General features: G+C 33.5%; 1 protein-coding gene across 2 annotated transcripts in view; it reads right to left on the bottom strand.

Annotated features, from left to right (window-relative positions):
* Sema2a (Semaphorin 2a) overlaps positions 1 to 17,632 on the bottom strand; it is a 1,027,416-nt gene that overhangs the window by 32,659 nt on the left and 977,125 nt on the right. For both annotated transcript variants that reach the window (XM_089642321.1, XM_089642320.1), the window contains one exon: positions 9,368 to 9,522. In XM_089642321.1, coding sequence (XP_089498447.1) covers positions 9,368 to 9,522 — 155 coding nt within the window. The remainder of the gene's footprint in view (positions 1 to 9,367; positions 9,523 to 17,632) is intronic.

A 17,632-nucleotide genomic window follows, 5' to 3' on the forward strand; every position in this document is an offset into this window, starting at 1 on the left:
TTTCTTTTGTAAACTATTTGGTATTATATATTATGTTATTTTATATTATCTATTAATATGTATAATATGTGTAAAGAAATGAAAATAAATAAAGTTAAACAAAAAAAAAAAAAATGCATTTTCAGCTTCTTAAAAATATTTTTAATATTTTGGCAACGGCCTACATGTTCAAAGGGTAAGAATCGACTATGAGTTGGAAGTAACGGTTTCAAATCCCGGCATGCGCAAGAAAATTTGACTATAATCAATTTGTGTTATTTCACAATTATTATTTCAATTAAAATCATATACATGCAGCACAATCCAGATTCGGAGATACTCTCAGTATCGCTCTGTTCTCATCCTCCTACACTAGATTCAGTCTCACAACTTACCCCAATTGAGGATACCAGGCGTCAGATGGCTGGCAGCAGTTGAGAATTTCGTGCGATATTCACACACAAAGAAAAATATTCTTAGCAGTCCAGTAAGATGTTCATTACGAGGTAGAAAGGGGAAATTACTTTGACATCAAAATGTTGAAATTGATAGAAACATGTATTTTTGTGACGGTAGCGAAGCTTTATTTTAAATATTTTTTCCAATACCCATTGCGCAATACTTTTACGATAATTTAGTCGCTAGTGCGGAGGGCAGTCTGTAACATTGGGAGTATCAACAAATTAGATCAAATTATCATTAAACATACTGAAAAAAATTCTGTTAAACTAAATACATATGTGTCACGTGGGTGGTCTTTAACAGGGTAAGTAGATAGTTGCATTATGTCGAAGAAAGTCCACTCCACAAATTTTCTAAACAGTGACAAATCAACTGACAACCGATGCCGTAGACAGACTGATTAACTTAACATCCTCATAACCTCTACCATAAGATATAGTGGAATAAAAATTCTATCGCAGCTAATTAAGTTAGGAATATATTTACATTAAAGCCTGATTTATTATACGCCGTAAGTATAATTCCAACCCACGCTATAAGTTATAAACATTATTTACGCCGGTTCCCACAGGGTTAGACAAAGGCATAAAACAATAAGTATGGAATTATGTTGTCAACAGATTTATATATATTATACTTGCGGGGTATTTCAGCCAACAATATTTCAATTTTTGTCGGTCGCATAAGCCAGGAGTAATAATTTTACATATTAACCGGTGGGCGGACGGGAGTTCGATAAAATGGCGTTTAACCCAATGGATGGGCCGGATTAAAAGGGAATTTAGAACACATTGAATTTATAATGAGAAATGTTTAATTTTAATGTCACTTCATTGATCGATATATAAAAGACTGACTATTTATTAATAATTGATTTAAGAATTCCACCGAAAAAAGTTTTTTGAATTTTAGGGTATTGAGTCGTATGTATCAATCCATATATCCCAGTGTCAATCAATGATATCTGTACATTTGCCCTGATTTTAGATATTGCAAAGTTGTCTGAAAGGTTGGTTAACTCGAGAAGTAGATAGAAGAACAGTTAAAAATAAAATAAACTAGTGGCATTTAAAAAAAATCTTTTGTAATATTTTGTCATTGTTTTACCAAACCATAAATGATTTGTTACTTATTCAAACATAGCCATCGATTTATTATAAATGCTGAAATAGGTGCAGGTAAAAACAATTATCAAAAGGTCAAAGCAGAAATTCTGACTGAGAATTTTAGTGAAGACAATAATCGCCCAATTCACCGCAATATTTTCGTGTGACAAAAATTTATGCCAGAAAATTAGAATGTTTTTTTCCAGATTTGCACATAAATATTTGAAATTTTTCCCACAATTTGATCTCTTCTTGAAAATTTCAGAATTCACCTAGATATTACATAACAGCTGAAAATTATTCAATACGAAAAAGCATTTAGCCAAAAAAATTGGCCTAAATGGGGATCCACTCTCGTGGACCCCCATTTACATCTCATGGACTCTAACCTCCTTTTTTCATTGACATGGACCCCATGCAGGTCGAAATCGACCCCTGGGGTGTCGATATAGACCTCCTTAGGATCGACTGATTTGTAAAAAATGACTAGATAATAAAAAATAAATGCTAATTTCAACAGAATTTTTTTCATGTTGGAGGTAAAGAAACTTGTGTGGAATTTAAAAAACTTTGCATCTCTTGTGGGTATTTTGGAACATATTCATTGGCAACCCTGGTAACATTCACATTAAAACCGATGAAAATGTTGAAATGCAAGTTTTTAAATACCGGTAAATTTGCGGTTGTTTCAGGTTGTGGTCATAATTCTAATTTTGCACTTTGGTTCAATATACTTTATCATCAGTGACGAGATGTTCACATTTTACCCAGTGTTTAATGGGCTCTTATTGCGGGTAATATTAAGTGTTAAAAAAACTTCTCAACTCCCTTAAAAATACAGCGCCGATAGAAAAAAGTAGGTTTTTTGAGACTGGTGACTCGTGACGTCACTAGCCACGTATGTAGATTTGGCGTGTTTTGAGATACTATACCAATAAAAAATACTCGAATATAAGTTAGGAGGTCACTATTGATTGAAAAATAAATAAAACAATGTGCTGGAGTCCCTTATTGTACCCGCGACAACTGGATGAGAACCTGACTACCAGAACTTGGACGAATCGGCCACCTACTAGTAAAATTATATTATAACCATAACAAGTAATGAACGACCTCGTGTCCAAAAAAGTATGTTTCTAATTTTCTCTTATTTAATAAATTAAAATAAAAATTGCCTCGAAAATTATTAGATTTTAAGATAAACTAACTAACTAACCATCACGCCGTTTCCCGGTTTGCCCACACTCCTTGCCTCATTCACATCCATACATAGTCTGATACATACTCTTCTATTATTCTGACTCTTGACATGGCCCGACTCGAGTATCTTATTCACTTGGTCGTGCCATGCCTGCCTCGGGCGTCCCCGACTTCTGCTACCATTCGCATTTGCACATTTTTAAGTAGGTACTAGTAAATTATAAACCATATATTTAAGGTTACATTTAAAAAAATCATGTAAGGATTTATACAATTTGTCCAAAATCATGACACTATCTCAAGGATAATTGTTTTGTCAAACGTTTTTCAGAGTCCAATTAAACATGATCATTTCACGTTTAAAAACAAATCTTGTGATGTTTTGAATATCCACAAAAATAAACGATAAATAAAAAAACAAACGTGCTCAAAAAAATTTTTTGTTTAGACAACGACGGAAGATTTATTGACAGACAGGCCTGGAGTTAACAGATTCCCACGGGAAAGGAGAGACCGGAGGGACAGTCGAGTTTTGAACTTGGGTGCATTGACAGCCCCGAGGAATGGATACAAATCAGAAGTGTTGTTTGAAATTACAGTTAATTATTGAATTCAAATGGTTTTAGAGAATATTGCGGAATATTGAATTAAAGTGAAAGATTATTGATCCGGTGTTTGTGTGAAGTGAAAGTGGTTCGACTCAGTGGGAAAACAATTAATAATAATGACAATAATAATAATTGGATAATTTGTAGAGCGCCGTTTTGTAAAAACCCACCTCAGGGGCGCCAGGTGTTGTGCAATCGCGATTGTGTTATAAAGTTGTGTTGATTTAAACGTGATTTCGTATACAGTTCGAACTAGATTGCTTGTCTTAAAAACATGAAAATAATAAAAATAATGATTGCGTTTTTAAAACAGAGTGAATGTACTTAAGGGCAGGAAGTGTTTAATCGGGCTAAGTTATTGATTTGGCGAGATGGCATTCTATCCACGGAGACCGAAAACCAGAGAATCAAATAGATTATTAACTGTGGGTTCGAATCCTAACAGATTAGGGAGGTACAATTTTATTTACAGGAATATTTAATTACCCTTTTATAAGCGTAGGGAGGAGGTCGAAAATTAAAGTGATTTAGCTATATAGTGTAACCAGGTAAGCTTCACGCTGAGAATGAGAGGTGCCTAACTGGGTGAGTTTTTTATATTATTTATTAAATTTCAGAGGACCTTTTTAAAAGACAGATACAACCGAGGTACAGGAACTAAGTTTACGACACCTGCCGCCCAAATAATGTTATCATTAACAGGGATGTGCTAGGCGAACCGTCAATCAGCTGTGAGCGAGAGACGAGTCAACGATCTTTTCATATATAGGACAAGGCGCGGTGTACAGTCAGTCAAAGGGGAAGTTTTGCTAGCGTATGCCGTCCCAAATTGAAAGCGATCGGATGCAACCAGACGGAACAAAATGAAAACTTTTCTTCTGTTATTTGACTTTCTAATTTAATACTTTTCATCTATTGTTTGACTTTCTAAGTTACGAATTGGGATGCACAAAAACAAATCTAAAGTCAAAAGAGGGAGATGGTAATCTCCGAAATAAAACTACCAACCGAACAACTTTTCTCAACAGGTACCTTTCGAGAGGTAGGCAGCCTCTTTAAATTAAATGCAAAAATCAAACCAATTATCCGTTTATACCTACCTGAGAGGATAGGTATTCAGTAGGAGTTACCCATACCTAATACACGAGGATGCTAGTAACCTCATAAAATAATTACTAGAACCGAATATTAAAATACAGACAGTCCTCATCCTAAATTTGGCATTTCGAGTAGACCTTACATATATCTCACATGATAATTGGCTGAATGGGTAGGCACACAACCTATCGTTAAAAAGCGGGCTAAATGTCGACAAGATCGTCGTGTGTTATCTATGTATTGACCTAGAAAGGGATGTAAATCCCCGACGGCGTGGGAGTTACAACGTTTTCTGGAGGTGGCACGTAACTTAGGACCTTGCGTGTCACATTTTCGCGACTAGATTCGTGACAAGGGATGTCATGGCTTTCCCCTTCTACACTCAGTAAAGTAGATTTTCCTGGAGGTGTTTGAGATTGGGGCAATTCTGAAATTGGTGATGAGACCTGGTTTTCTTTATTCTGGCGTGAAGGTTGCCGATTTGGAACAAGGGGAGACCCGGCCGGTTGTGATATCCAGACACGCAGATATCGATCGCCTTGCTCAAATTATCATCCATCAGTTTTGTTTGGTAAGAGGAGGAGTCAATCTTAGCTTGAAAAAAATTCATTTCCTTTCCTCTCCTTCCCCTCCCAAAATATATACATGGATGGCGCCGACAACTAACACCATAAACTTATCGTATGTATATCACATATATAAAATCTAACACTTTATTATATTCACATTACCCTACGATAGGTAGAATCGAGTAGCTAGTGGGGGGGGGAGCAGGCGACTTAGAAGATAAGGTTTATAAAATGGTTTTAAAACACAGCGGTAATGGATTCAACTCACTCTATCTCAAAAGAACCAAGGGATACCACACATACATAAATAACTAGGTTTCTAAACCGAGAAACAAAAACCCAACACAACGTTCGGTGAAGCCTTTTTATACTGAACCGTCACGTGAAATGAGTACGTTCAAGGTCGTACGTCACGTAGACAAACTAGGATGTACACACTTGAAGGGGTGTGTAATAAAGAAAAGACGGCAGGGAGGACCTTCCTACCCCGGATATATATATAACCAAAGCCTTATGGAAAAGTTACCTACGGGACTTAAGGAAAATTATCGTAGAAAGAAGAGAAGGAAAAGTTTGAAGTAAAAAGGGCAGATCATTACAATCTTTACTGAACAATTAAACGACCACCATCTTAAAATAGAAAAGAAACGACAGACAGACAAAATGCAACACGGTCGGGTTAAAACAGGACTTCACTATGCTCATTCAATAAACAAAAACTAATAATCGTAAGAGGTATTTAATTAAGAAGAACGCACTACTGAATGGATTATCCAAGTTATTGTACAATACACAGGAAGAATATTAAATGATAAATTAAAAAAAATGTTGAGTTTAAAATTCTACTTCTTAGTCTTTTGCAATAATCCAATAGCAACGTTCTCTCGACCCGTTTCTTTTACTCCATCTACCTATTTGGAATAGCAACAATCCCGTTGCACTGGTTTCCAGCATTTATGACCTTTGCGTGGTCACAAAATGCAACCATTATTATTTGAATAAGACTTCCCATGTGTGTTTGGGTTTTACGATCAATATTACTAATAAAAACAAAAATAAAAGTTTAAAGCCAACGATGAAGATAAGGCTGTCATTGGTGCCATTAACGCTAATGGCACTTTAAACGCTTTAATACAACATGAACACCAACCTACACCCTTAAACCTCCGAGAACGGGGTGCAATCATTAGGGTGGAATTATAACATGCCAGCAATAAAATTAATTATTATAATAACTTTTCCAAACAATACAGATAAGACAACATCACCGTTGTGATCGCGTAATCTTAGCCATCATTTTGATGAATATGGAACATTACCGTTTGATACAAATAGTTTGTTATAATAACTAGTAATGAAATTGAGATTGAAAGACAAATTAATGTGTTGCACGATGAACCTGAACAGAGTAAGTAACAATAAGACATCTGCCCTGATGATGGACACTGCAATGCTGTCCGAAACGTTGGCTAAAGAAGGAGTTAGCGCAACACGGCATAATACCCCAAAAACAAATAACAAAAATACTTTTGGCCGTGAAAATCTTAAATCATATCTGAACAGAGTGATTCCCGAAAATCCAGTTTGGCAATTAAGTCAATATTTATAAAATGGCCAAAGACAAAAAATACAATAATTTATTGGTGAGGGTTTAATTTTTTCATGAAAACTGAAAAAACTATAAAACTTTATGTCGCTGTAAATATTGAGGAGGCCATTTCAAAAGATAATAAAATTTTTTGACTTTATTTGCAATTACACTATCATATTTGTTTGGTTATCACCCCAGACCCCAAAAAAATCACGGGATAAATTAAATCTCAACTAAAAAGCGCATAAACTAAAAAATCATTAAATTTGATTTACTTGTCACTATTAATCCTAAGAGATTTTAATCAAAAGAAATTCACGTTTTTTATTCAGATTAAAAATAATTTTCTTTTTAAAAAAATGTCCCACAGAGAGCTCGTACAGACGTCATCAGCAGTTTTAATGTTCGTCATCTTCCTTATAACGCGTTGTTTGAAAACGAAAAAGACAGAAGATACCAGAACGATGACGTCACGTACGATCTCTTGCTGGTACTAGTATGGGCAATTAATCGCTTGTCTGAATTCTTGACAAATCAATTTCAATTTTGAAAATAACACTTAAATACCAAAAAATCACGCAACTGAAATTAGTATTTTTGATCGGCTCAGAAAATATTACATAAACATTTATTTATTTACTGTTTTATTTTACATATTATATTCCACCATATATAATACCGCCATTCAGGATCGAAACTATGCTTGTAATGGCTTTGACCAGATTTCAATAGCCAGGCACTCCCAACGTTCTTCTACCCATCTACTTTCCTACTTCACCCCATTCACAAACACAGCATCCTTAAAAACTTACCTTATTAAGCTGTCGTACCCTTAAATTAAATATACCATTCCTAAGAGAAAGTCCAGTTATATTAAATTTTCCAATTATGTCCTAAATCCTGTATCTAAATTTCGCTAATAAACAATTAGATTAATTAAGTGTTAATCTCAAGTGACCTACCAGGTAAGTATTGTACTGTATATTATCTCCGTAAATAGTTAGGTAATAACATAGATCACTGTAGAAATGTATTATAAGTTTGTACAGCGCCCTTGAGGTGATTTTGCACAAAAACGGCGCTATACAAGTCATCCAATTATTATTATTTTGATTATCCCCCAATGTATTGAGAATGCCGTAGTCCCACTGGGTTAGGACAGTTGGGCCATAAAAAGTTATTTTAAATTGCAAATCTCCAATAAATAAAACATGGGAGGGGTATTTTTACCACATTGAGTGGCATTTTGACATAATACGTGATATGTGGTGATTCATATAATTACGTCACAAGGTGAATCATTTTACCTTTGAGTAAGAAAAACTATAAACTCATAATCTGGAAGGTTGCATGTTAGCGATTATATTCAAAGGCAGCCTTTTATACTACGCTAAGGGTTATAAACTTTGAAAAATACGGTAGTAATTACCTTAAAGGTAAAAATTGTGTTCACGCAAGGAGTCATTATTAAGGTGAACTGAAATACATACGTTTACGACCAAAATTAAAAGAAATCACAACAACGTTACTCTTCTAGTAATTTTCAATCTGAACACAACGTTATGAACGGTGGGGTATTATTAATATTGTGTTAACTACGAGTAATTTAATGGAATATGTAGGTAGCTGGTAAGTAAACTAACTAACTAACTAACCATCACGCCGTTTCCCCGCAGGGATAGGCAGAGAGGACGGACCGCCAAACAACTCGGTCTTGGCACACACTTCTTACCTCATTCACATTCATACATCGTCTCATACATACTCTTCTATTATTGTGACTCTTGACATGGCCCGACTCGAGTATATGATTGACTTGATCGTACCATATCTTCCTCGGGCGTCCCCGACTTCTGCTACCATTCGCATATGCATCATATATCCTCCTTATACTCCTATCTTCGCTCATTCGCTATACATGCCCAAACCATCTAAGAGTAAAGTAGATTCATTAAAAAAAGTTTTATCCAAAAAGAAGTTACAGAGGTCCTCCCTCATTTTAGGAGGAACTTATTTCCTTTATTTTCTTGAGGACGAAATTTCTATTAGCAATATATTTATACCATTTTATTTTTATTTAAATTCCTATAGCTTGTAGAAAAATTGCAAACATCAAATTCAACCTGGGTTTGTTTGTGCTAGAAAAACTCGAAAAGTAGTCTACCAATATCGCTGAAAATTTCAAAGTTTGTTATTATTATTTCCAGGAGTGTTTAGTTTTAATTGTAGAAAATTCGTAGGACGCCCGAAGAATAATTAACGCAATATCGATGCACAGGAGTGATAAACGGAGTTGATTTAAAGTCGATGTAATGTAGTTTCTTAACAGTAACATTGTGGTGTACAGTAGTGAATGGTGGGAGAATTCGGAGACGCCCGGGAAAGACATTAGCAATAGCAAAGCATTGCGGGGTGTACAAGTTATTCCAACTTAGAACTTATTCCAAATAAGAAAGCGTAAATTATTGGATGAAAAAATTAAATTATTTCCCGATTTCAAAATAATTTTTTCTGTTGACACTATGGAAGATATAGAAGAAAAGCTTTTTAATTTATTCGAAAACTTATAAAAATGTGGAATCACAAATTTGAAAATGTATGATTCACGAAAAATTATTATTTTGTTATTATCATGTCATCACCTCGTCGAAATAATACTCAAATTACAAGTTAAGGTAAGTCTGTCAATTTGTATGTCTATGGTCACAGCATTTTTTGACCTGAGACCACAGAAATCAATGAAAATCGACTCACTTGTTCCTGCATAGTAGACCGTGTACTCGAGATCATTTCCCAGCATGTCGACCTTCAGACGGTCCACCACCAGCTTCATGAAGAACAGGTCTCTCTTATAGTAGACTGGCTTCTCGCTCTCGTGGGTTACTGCAGCATCCATTAACGGGTGGGATCTGAGGATAAAAAAATTATAAAATAATCACAATTGATATATTTATTTATTTGTTGCATCTGTTGTTTCCAATACTGTATTTTATTATGGGTTTCAAATCGGGGTTTAGGATGACAGAGGCTTAGCTAAAAAAACTGATGTTTTGAGTTAAACTTGGTTTCCGTAATGCCATTATCATATTTATATAATTAGTGTCATGAAGCTATACCTCGTACATACAGTCATTTAAGAATTACAGTTAGTCTTTTGAGCATTCCAATCCATATTTGCGTTTATCTCAAATATTTTTGTAGATATGCCCCTGTGATCCTATTGTAACACATAAATATAATGCTACCCTCACTGGAATCTCCCGTGCAGAGGATTTAATTTACATATCATTAAAATTTAACAGTACGGATAATATGAAGTAATTATAAACATATTATGGAGTGGTTTATCTGAAATATGAGTAGTTATAAATATAGTGCATATTGTTTTTTTTTATTGTAGTTGAGTTGTTTCGGTTTCAGTCTGTATTTGGTGTCAGTATATTTTCTATTTCTGATCTCCCTATGATTTGTATTCAGCTTGTTCTTTGAGTATTAAGTATTATAACATTGTTTGAGTTTTGTTCGAGAGTGGGATTTTGTTGTAGAGTTTAGATCCAGGTTATAGAAAGCATTTTTGCCTGAATATTGTACTAAATATTATAATTGTAGTTGCTGGGTATGTTTTTGACCCTGAGATGAAGTGTTTCTAAAATAGTTTTAATTGTTATTTCTTGTGTTTTCTGAGAGAAGTCATGAGATGGGATAAATTTATGGGAAAAAACTGAATGTTTCAGTTTTTTTCATTCAAGAATTTTAAACAAATTTTATAAACTTCGAAATAAAGCAGGTATCAGAAAGTAGTAGAAAACAAAACTTTTTTTATTTTCCAATTTGTATAATAATGTAAATGTAATTAAACATACTAATTTATGTTCTCGGTGCATGGGTGCACGCGTAAAATGATAGTAAATAGTAATCCTGCATAATTTACAAAATTGGATCTGATAAGTGTAAATTATATCAGACAATTGATAAATTAGGTAGTTACCAAAATTAGTTAGATTATTAATAATTTTTTTTATTGAACGTGAAATTCTTTTGTTTAAATGTTAAGCTTCACAAATTCTACAATTGTTATATCACGTAATTTCTGACGGGTCCGCGCTAGTATAATAAATAAAAGAAAACGATTAAGCAATACGCAGAACTAATAATGACAGAATTTAACAGATGTCCATCAAATTGATTCAATGGTCCTGCGATTAATAAACGAACAAAGAAAACTTGAATTGACAGTTTGAACATTGAAATGTTGTAAATTCTTTCATAAAATTTGTTTTTCCTAAAATATATTCGGGAAAATATTGGTAAATTGCCATAAGGCCGGTAGGGGAATAAAGAAATCAGTCTGTAATTTAAACCAAAATTCAAAGAATTGCAATTTTACTCGCCCCAAGAGCCAAACCCGAAATGAAAAAGTAACCCAGCTGTTGCTATTCGGTTTCTTTACCTTCTACATTGACTTTTATGCTCTTGGTATTTAAATATTCAAAATAGGTTAGGTTTTTGAGTATTTTTGCATTTCCACGGGACAGGACAAGACCACAGGTGCAATTAATGTGAGAAGGGGAGCTGCCTCCAAGATTGTATAACTGTTGATGACACACAAAGATGAAAATATTTTAATGTCTCGTTCTACGATTACCATTTATTTTATTTTATTTGGTTTAACGCCCAGCTAGGCTTTTATAAAGATTGAAAGAACAGAATATACCTAGTGAGCTATCGAAAATTAAAAACAATGTTTTTTAAGCATGAAATAATATTACCGATTAATTGAATATTTAACAATATTATTAAAACATCTAACAGTAACATAAAATAAAATAGAAACTAAAACATACTACACATAAGACACATCACTAAAAATAACGTTACCAACGCTACTATAATTGTAGGATCCAAGAAAGTGCTGGTATAGATTACGCTTAGTTCTATAAATGGTCCCAGTAAATATAACAATAGTACCCCCAAACATGTTGCCTAGATCATGCATCATAGTTGGTTGTGTATGTATTGCAGAAGAATGTTACATTTTGTCATGTCGTCCTAGTCGATAGATGGAATGCAATAGTGGCGACGATGACAGGGCTGTCAATTAAGTTGTAACTCTGAGTGCAATACAAACATCACAAAAAAAGACTGACGTAATTCTTATATCAGACAGTGTGTCATTAGGTCATCGATAAACGCTGTATTCTGATTTTAATTGCGGTCTCGCTACGCTTTAATTAAAATTATTAATTTATTATTATTTTTACCAAGTTAAGTCTAAAAAAATTCGGAAAAATATATAGTTTATATCACTCGTAAGTTATAAGTTATTATTAAAACTAGTTTCACCGAAAACACTGTTTTTGAAAACCAGGAACAGTCGCTATAAACAGCAAACTATAGTTAATATAAGATTGTCGCTGTTCACAGCAAACTATACCTAATATAAGATTGTGGGATAGACACGGTGAAGTGAGTTTAAGGGAAGAAGTAACTTTCTTGCCTGGAAATTATCCCTTCTGCTTTACTTCCGTTTGCTTCATTCTCGTCTATTCTGAACATTCTACGACTGGTTTTCGTACAATATAAATATTTCGTAGATTCAAAATGCCTTTCAATGTCTTGACGGTAAAAACAAAAATTCTAAGGTGTCATTTATTTGTCAAAATTTATTTTAAGTAAGTACTTCGTACCTAACTATATAACACGTTACACACTATGGACAAAAAATGAAAATGATTATTTCAAAGCTTTTGGTAATTTATTTGTCAACATTTATAAAGTAAGTACTTAGTACCTACCTATAGTACACATTACACACTATGGACAAACAATGCAAAAGATTATTTCAATGCTTTCTAACTTGGTAAATTGGTTATTTCTCACTGGGTAAATATTTACTTGCACCATGTACGAGTACATAATTATTTTATAAGAATAACAAAGTTATTGTCAAACCTTTTGAATGAGATAATTTACGTCTAAACCCACGAACGGGGAGTAACTGATGGTTTGGACGGCTCCACCAACTAACCGATCGAATTGATCAATTATAAAATATTCATTTAATAAAGCACATACGAGAATATTACGTCAGAGAAGGTAAGTAAGGAACTAGACAGTATACTATGAGCGAGACCAAAGAGTGAGAGTGAAAACGTTAATGTTACACATCCCCTAAGGTTATTGCATCAGCTAGAGCCACGCATTACGCCATTATTTCACCTGGGTTTAATGGCTGGGGGAGGTTGGTTGCGAAATTAGTATTTTAAGCGCCTTTTTATGCCACCCAAACGAGTAAAAAGCCACTCAAGAAAGTTCAGTGATGTAAAACAATGATCTGAAATTATATGGGCCTTTAAAACCTGTATCCCGGTGAGATATTAAATTTTAAATTAGAAAAAAAAATGCATAAAATAACACTTATAAACGCATGGTAAAAATATTATTGCTTTTGGTGTTTGAGGCGTAAGTGACTTGTGGTAACATCATAAGCCACTACGCATATGAAACTTTGATAAAGATCCGTTTTAAAACCCTTTGATCCCCGGAAGGACATTACTAGCCACAAACGTCATTTTCCATCAGAAGCTCTGAATTACAGATCTGGCCGGGAATCCGTACATTATAAAAGTATTTTTATCTTTTTTATTCTGTAATGCGTAGATATGCGATTTATTCGTCGTTGGAAAGATAAAAAATTGTTATTTTTTGTTGGTCTCATTATGTTTATACACGATCACGTGGGTTAAATATAAAAAAAAGTGTATGATTACGAATTGGCAGGATTTTATTTATGTTTAAATTTTTGTTATTGTATAAAAGGCGTACAGAGTGAAGTCACCGTTTTCTTACTAACTCTACACAAAAGGAATGTATTTTCTAATTATTTTTTTGTCAAAATTATGGATGTTTCATTTCAAAATGTCCCGGTAAGTTTTTTTCTTGACATTTTCATGTTTGATATTAAAAATGAAAAATCTTAAAAAGATCAATGTTAATTTCAAAGATAATTTTTATTTGATTTTAAAACAGTATTCCTTTTAACTTAAAAAAATAAGATACATGTAACACATTTAAGATACCTCGAGAGCAATTCGAAATTCCAATGAAATTTCACTGTTTCGTTGTTAAAACTAACTAACTAACTAACCATCACGCCGTTTCCCCGCAGGAGCAGGCAGAGAGGACGGACCGCCAAACAACTCAGTCTTGGCACACACTTCTTGCCTCATTCACATTCATACATACTCTTATATTATTCTTACTCTTGACATGGCCCGACTCGAGTATATGATTCACTTGATCGTGACATGTCTTCCTCGGGCGTCCCCGACTTCTGCTACCATTCGCATTTTTATTTATTTATTTGTTTGTTACAAAAATATTACAGCATAGATTTTGACTGTCCAACTAGGAAGGTCTCCCGTTCTAGGGACACATTTGCATCATATATCCTCCTCACACTCCTATCTTCGCTCATTCGCTCTACACTACATGCCCAAACCATCTAAGCGTCCCTTTCTTAATCTTACTCATTACGCTTACATCAGTCTTGCACTCTTTGTGGATCTCCACTTTCCTCATACGATCAAACATGGTTTTACCACACATATGCCTCAGGGATCTCATTTCAACAGCATTTAATCTACTTTCATCCATTAATCTACTGTTTCGTTGTTACTTGTAGGTAATAAGCTTAAATAGCTAATCGAATTACAATTCAATTCTAGTGTAATAATGAATTTGTCAAAATATATTATTTTATATTTCTTTAGTTAAAATGTTATTTGTTTGTACCTTAGAGATTATCACTACATTGTCAATGTGCATTTTTGACATGAAACAGTTATTTGTATTACTCTTGTGTTATGTTTATTTTACGTTACTATTTAAAAAATACCCTCTGACGCCCAATGTTAATCCAAAAAAACATAGAAAAATTTCAAAAAAAAAAAAAAATTAGATTAAAAAAATTTTAAAATAATTTTATGAGGTATTATCAAGCATTACATATTTAATATGTGTGGAAACAATAATGCGGGTGTGAAAGAGTTAACTCGGCGTATAGGCTTACTCGAGTTAATTGTTTAATTAACACTTTTCGTAATTTTCTGGTTACGCAAAATTAAACAAACTTCGTTGCACATAATAATATTTTTATACTAGAAGGCATTAATTTATAATGAGCTTTGTAATAAAGCTTGGTATGCCTACGCTTACCTAATATGGAAGTACAGTATTATTATTCGAGTGGGGTACTTTTAACACCGCATTATTTATTTCAATCATGAAAAGTCATTGTTTCGGGAATTTGGTTACTTAGAGTTTATTAATTTAACTGCACGATCAAAATATTTTGATTCAATTTATGGCCTTTTTAATAGCGTGAGTCACCTCGCCGTCGAGCAATTTCCACAGCGAACACAGGCGAGATGAACAAACTAAGCCAATTTACAATTTATTGTGCAAATAGTGATTAATTTTGTTGAGTAAGCTTAACGACCCGCCGCTAGGTGGCTCTGCCCGCCGCGATTCACTTATTTAAAATGTTTTATAAAATAATGTAGTTGGTGCAACACTATTCTGAAGCGTTCTTAGCTCTCGGCGCCGTATAAAGTGAAGTTAATGTAAAACACTAATTTGATTGCGGCCAGAATGGGTTTGTTCTATTGTACGTATTTCAATTTGCATTCTAATAAGTAATTTTGAATGGCAATTGAAATAAACATCTATTGAGTAAGTACATTGTTTTACTGTGATAATATCATTTTATGATGGAGGTCTCATCATCGTCATCCTTATCTGAACTATACAACAGCAAAAAAACGAGTGGCGAGTTCTGTAACATGGAATTTCTAGGCAATTACTTGAAACGTAATTTCCATTATGAGCCAAGGGGCTCATAATGGAAATAACTTCAAATTATTTGATTATAACATTATGCTTTTTATATATACGTTTTGAACAGGGTAAATTAGAAACCAAATTTAGAAAAAAATCTAACGAAACTATATTCTAAAACTGTTTAAAAAGTCATTCACTTATTAAAAAGTGGTGCAAATAGAATATCATTTTAATTGATTTTAAAGTAAATTGAAACGTCACTTCAAAATTCTAAGACATCAGTTTCCACACAGCTAGGATTTTATTAATATTTAATCATGTGCTTTAATACGAATAGTTTTTATAATAAATCAGCAGGTTACTAGTATTGGAAAGTGCGACTTTTTATGGCAGGAATATACATTTTCATTAAATTGGCGCAAACTTGATAAAACATATTTTTTATCGATAAGGTCTTGTCGTATACCTACGTTAATTAATAAAAATCTCACGTTATGGCAGAATAAAATTTCTCATAGGATATCCTCTTGGATGTTTGACCGCAAACAATATCCACCACATCAAACAAAGATGGCGGAAAGTAATTGAACCGTCCCGCCAAAAGTGCGCCGCAGGAAAACATTAATCAAAACCCCGGCCAAGTATAAAATTGGAAGGGACCCATCGCGGTGTGGCAATAAAAAAATACAAATCAATTTTACGTCGGGGACGATATTATTTTTTTCGTCCAGTTGATTGGAAAAATCGACTTCATAAATGCTTTGTGAAATTTGAGGTGGAAAAACCTAACATTGCCGTGCTGCGTTCTCTTTTGCATTTTTACTATTTTATTATTGAATGTTTTGACGTTGTGCAGTTTCGATGTTCAGGAGCCGTGTGTATTTTTGATTAGCGCTGATTGGATATGCGGATATTATACACATTTTCAGCGTAGGAGATTTTTTCAACCGGCAGTTTTGGAATTCTAATTGTTCCATTCGCCGGCGACAGTTTAATTAGAGTCATGAAGTATGAAATGTTGTTTTTGAACTCCTGGCATTTTTTTTGCGATATTCCCATTAAATAGAGTTTCTGTTTTGAAACGTCGGTTTGTGCAATTCCAATTAACCTCTATATTTTGTGTGATAGCTAAACAAAACGGCACAATAATAGGTTTTGCATGTGAAACTCGGATACGTGAGGAACTATCGGAAGGATCCAAAATGCTATTCAGATACTACCTTCGGAATTTGAGCTTCCGGAGGAAACAATCACAGTGAGAACAAAATGAGAATTTCTAATTTATTAGGAATCTCTTTAAATTATTGGTAATCCGGGTAAAAATGGGATTGCAGGCCTTGACGATTGAATTAATGGGCTCCCTGATATACTTTTAGTAAATTAAGAATATATTATCAATGATGAATATTTTCGCATTTCGTCGCACGTGCATTCGCCTTGATATTTGACTTATTATATTTGTTTGTAGATGTCGCTGGATGTGACGAGACTGATTACAATTTTAATTTTTGTTTTTTAGAAATCTTAGTTAATCCTTGATTCTGTTACGTGAATTTATAAAAGTTTTTAGTATTTACATAAATCTGTTAGTTTATAAAAGTTTTTTCTATAAACGTAAATGTAATAACTAACAATTTAATGATAATATATATAAATATAGACAAGGCTAAATTTTTAATTTTTAAGATTATTATATGATGTGTTTATTGATTAAAACAGATTTCTAGTTTCGCGCCTAATATTAATAAAACCAGGCATATTATACAAAATTCATGGTTTGTTCTGAATGATTCAAGACAAAATAAGATCAACGTTATACAGAATACAAAAAAAATCAGTGTAAAAATATTTAAAAATAAATAGGATACCTCTAATAAGATAAAGTTCAGCAGGAGAGAAGCAGTTAAGAAGAAAGTTACCCGGAGAGCATAACGTACATGAGTAAAGTATTGCACCCTATCGTGTAGTTTTTCGGCACAAAGTGTGCCGCTTAAATTTACTCGAATTGCATATAAATTGCAGTTAATTTAGGCATAGATGCTGGATAAGCACCCGGAGAAAACGAGGTTAAGGATTTATGCTGCCTTTTAGAGGAGTTTTTCGTAAGAAAGAAAGAAATTGCTTCGATTAAATGATAATTAACAAAAATTTGTAATTTTATCCATTTAAACCACATTC

The sequence above is a fragment of the Hesperophylax consimilis genome, chromosome 18, assembly GCF_061612785.1.
Source record: "Hesperophylax consimilis isolate HC1 chromosome 18, BYU_Hcon_1.0, whole genome shotgun sequence".
Taxonomy (NCBI): domain Eukaryota; kingdom Metazoa; phylum Arthropoda; class Insecta; order Trichoptera; family Limnephilidae; genus Hesperophylax; species Hesperophylax consimilis.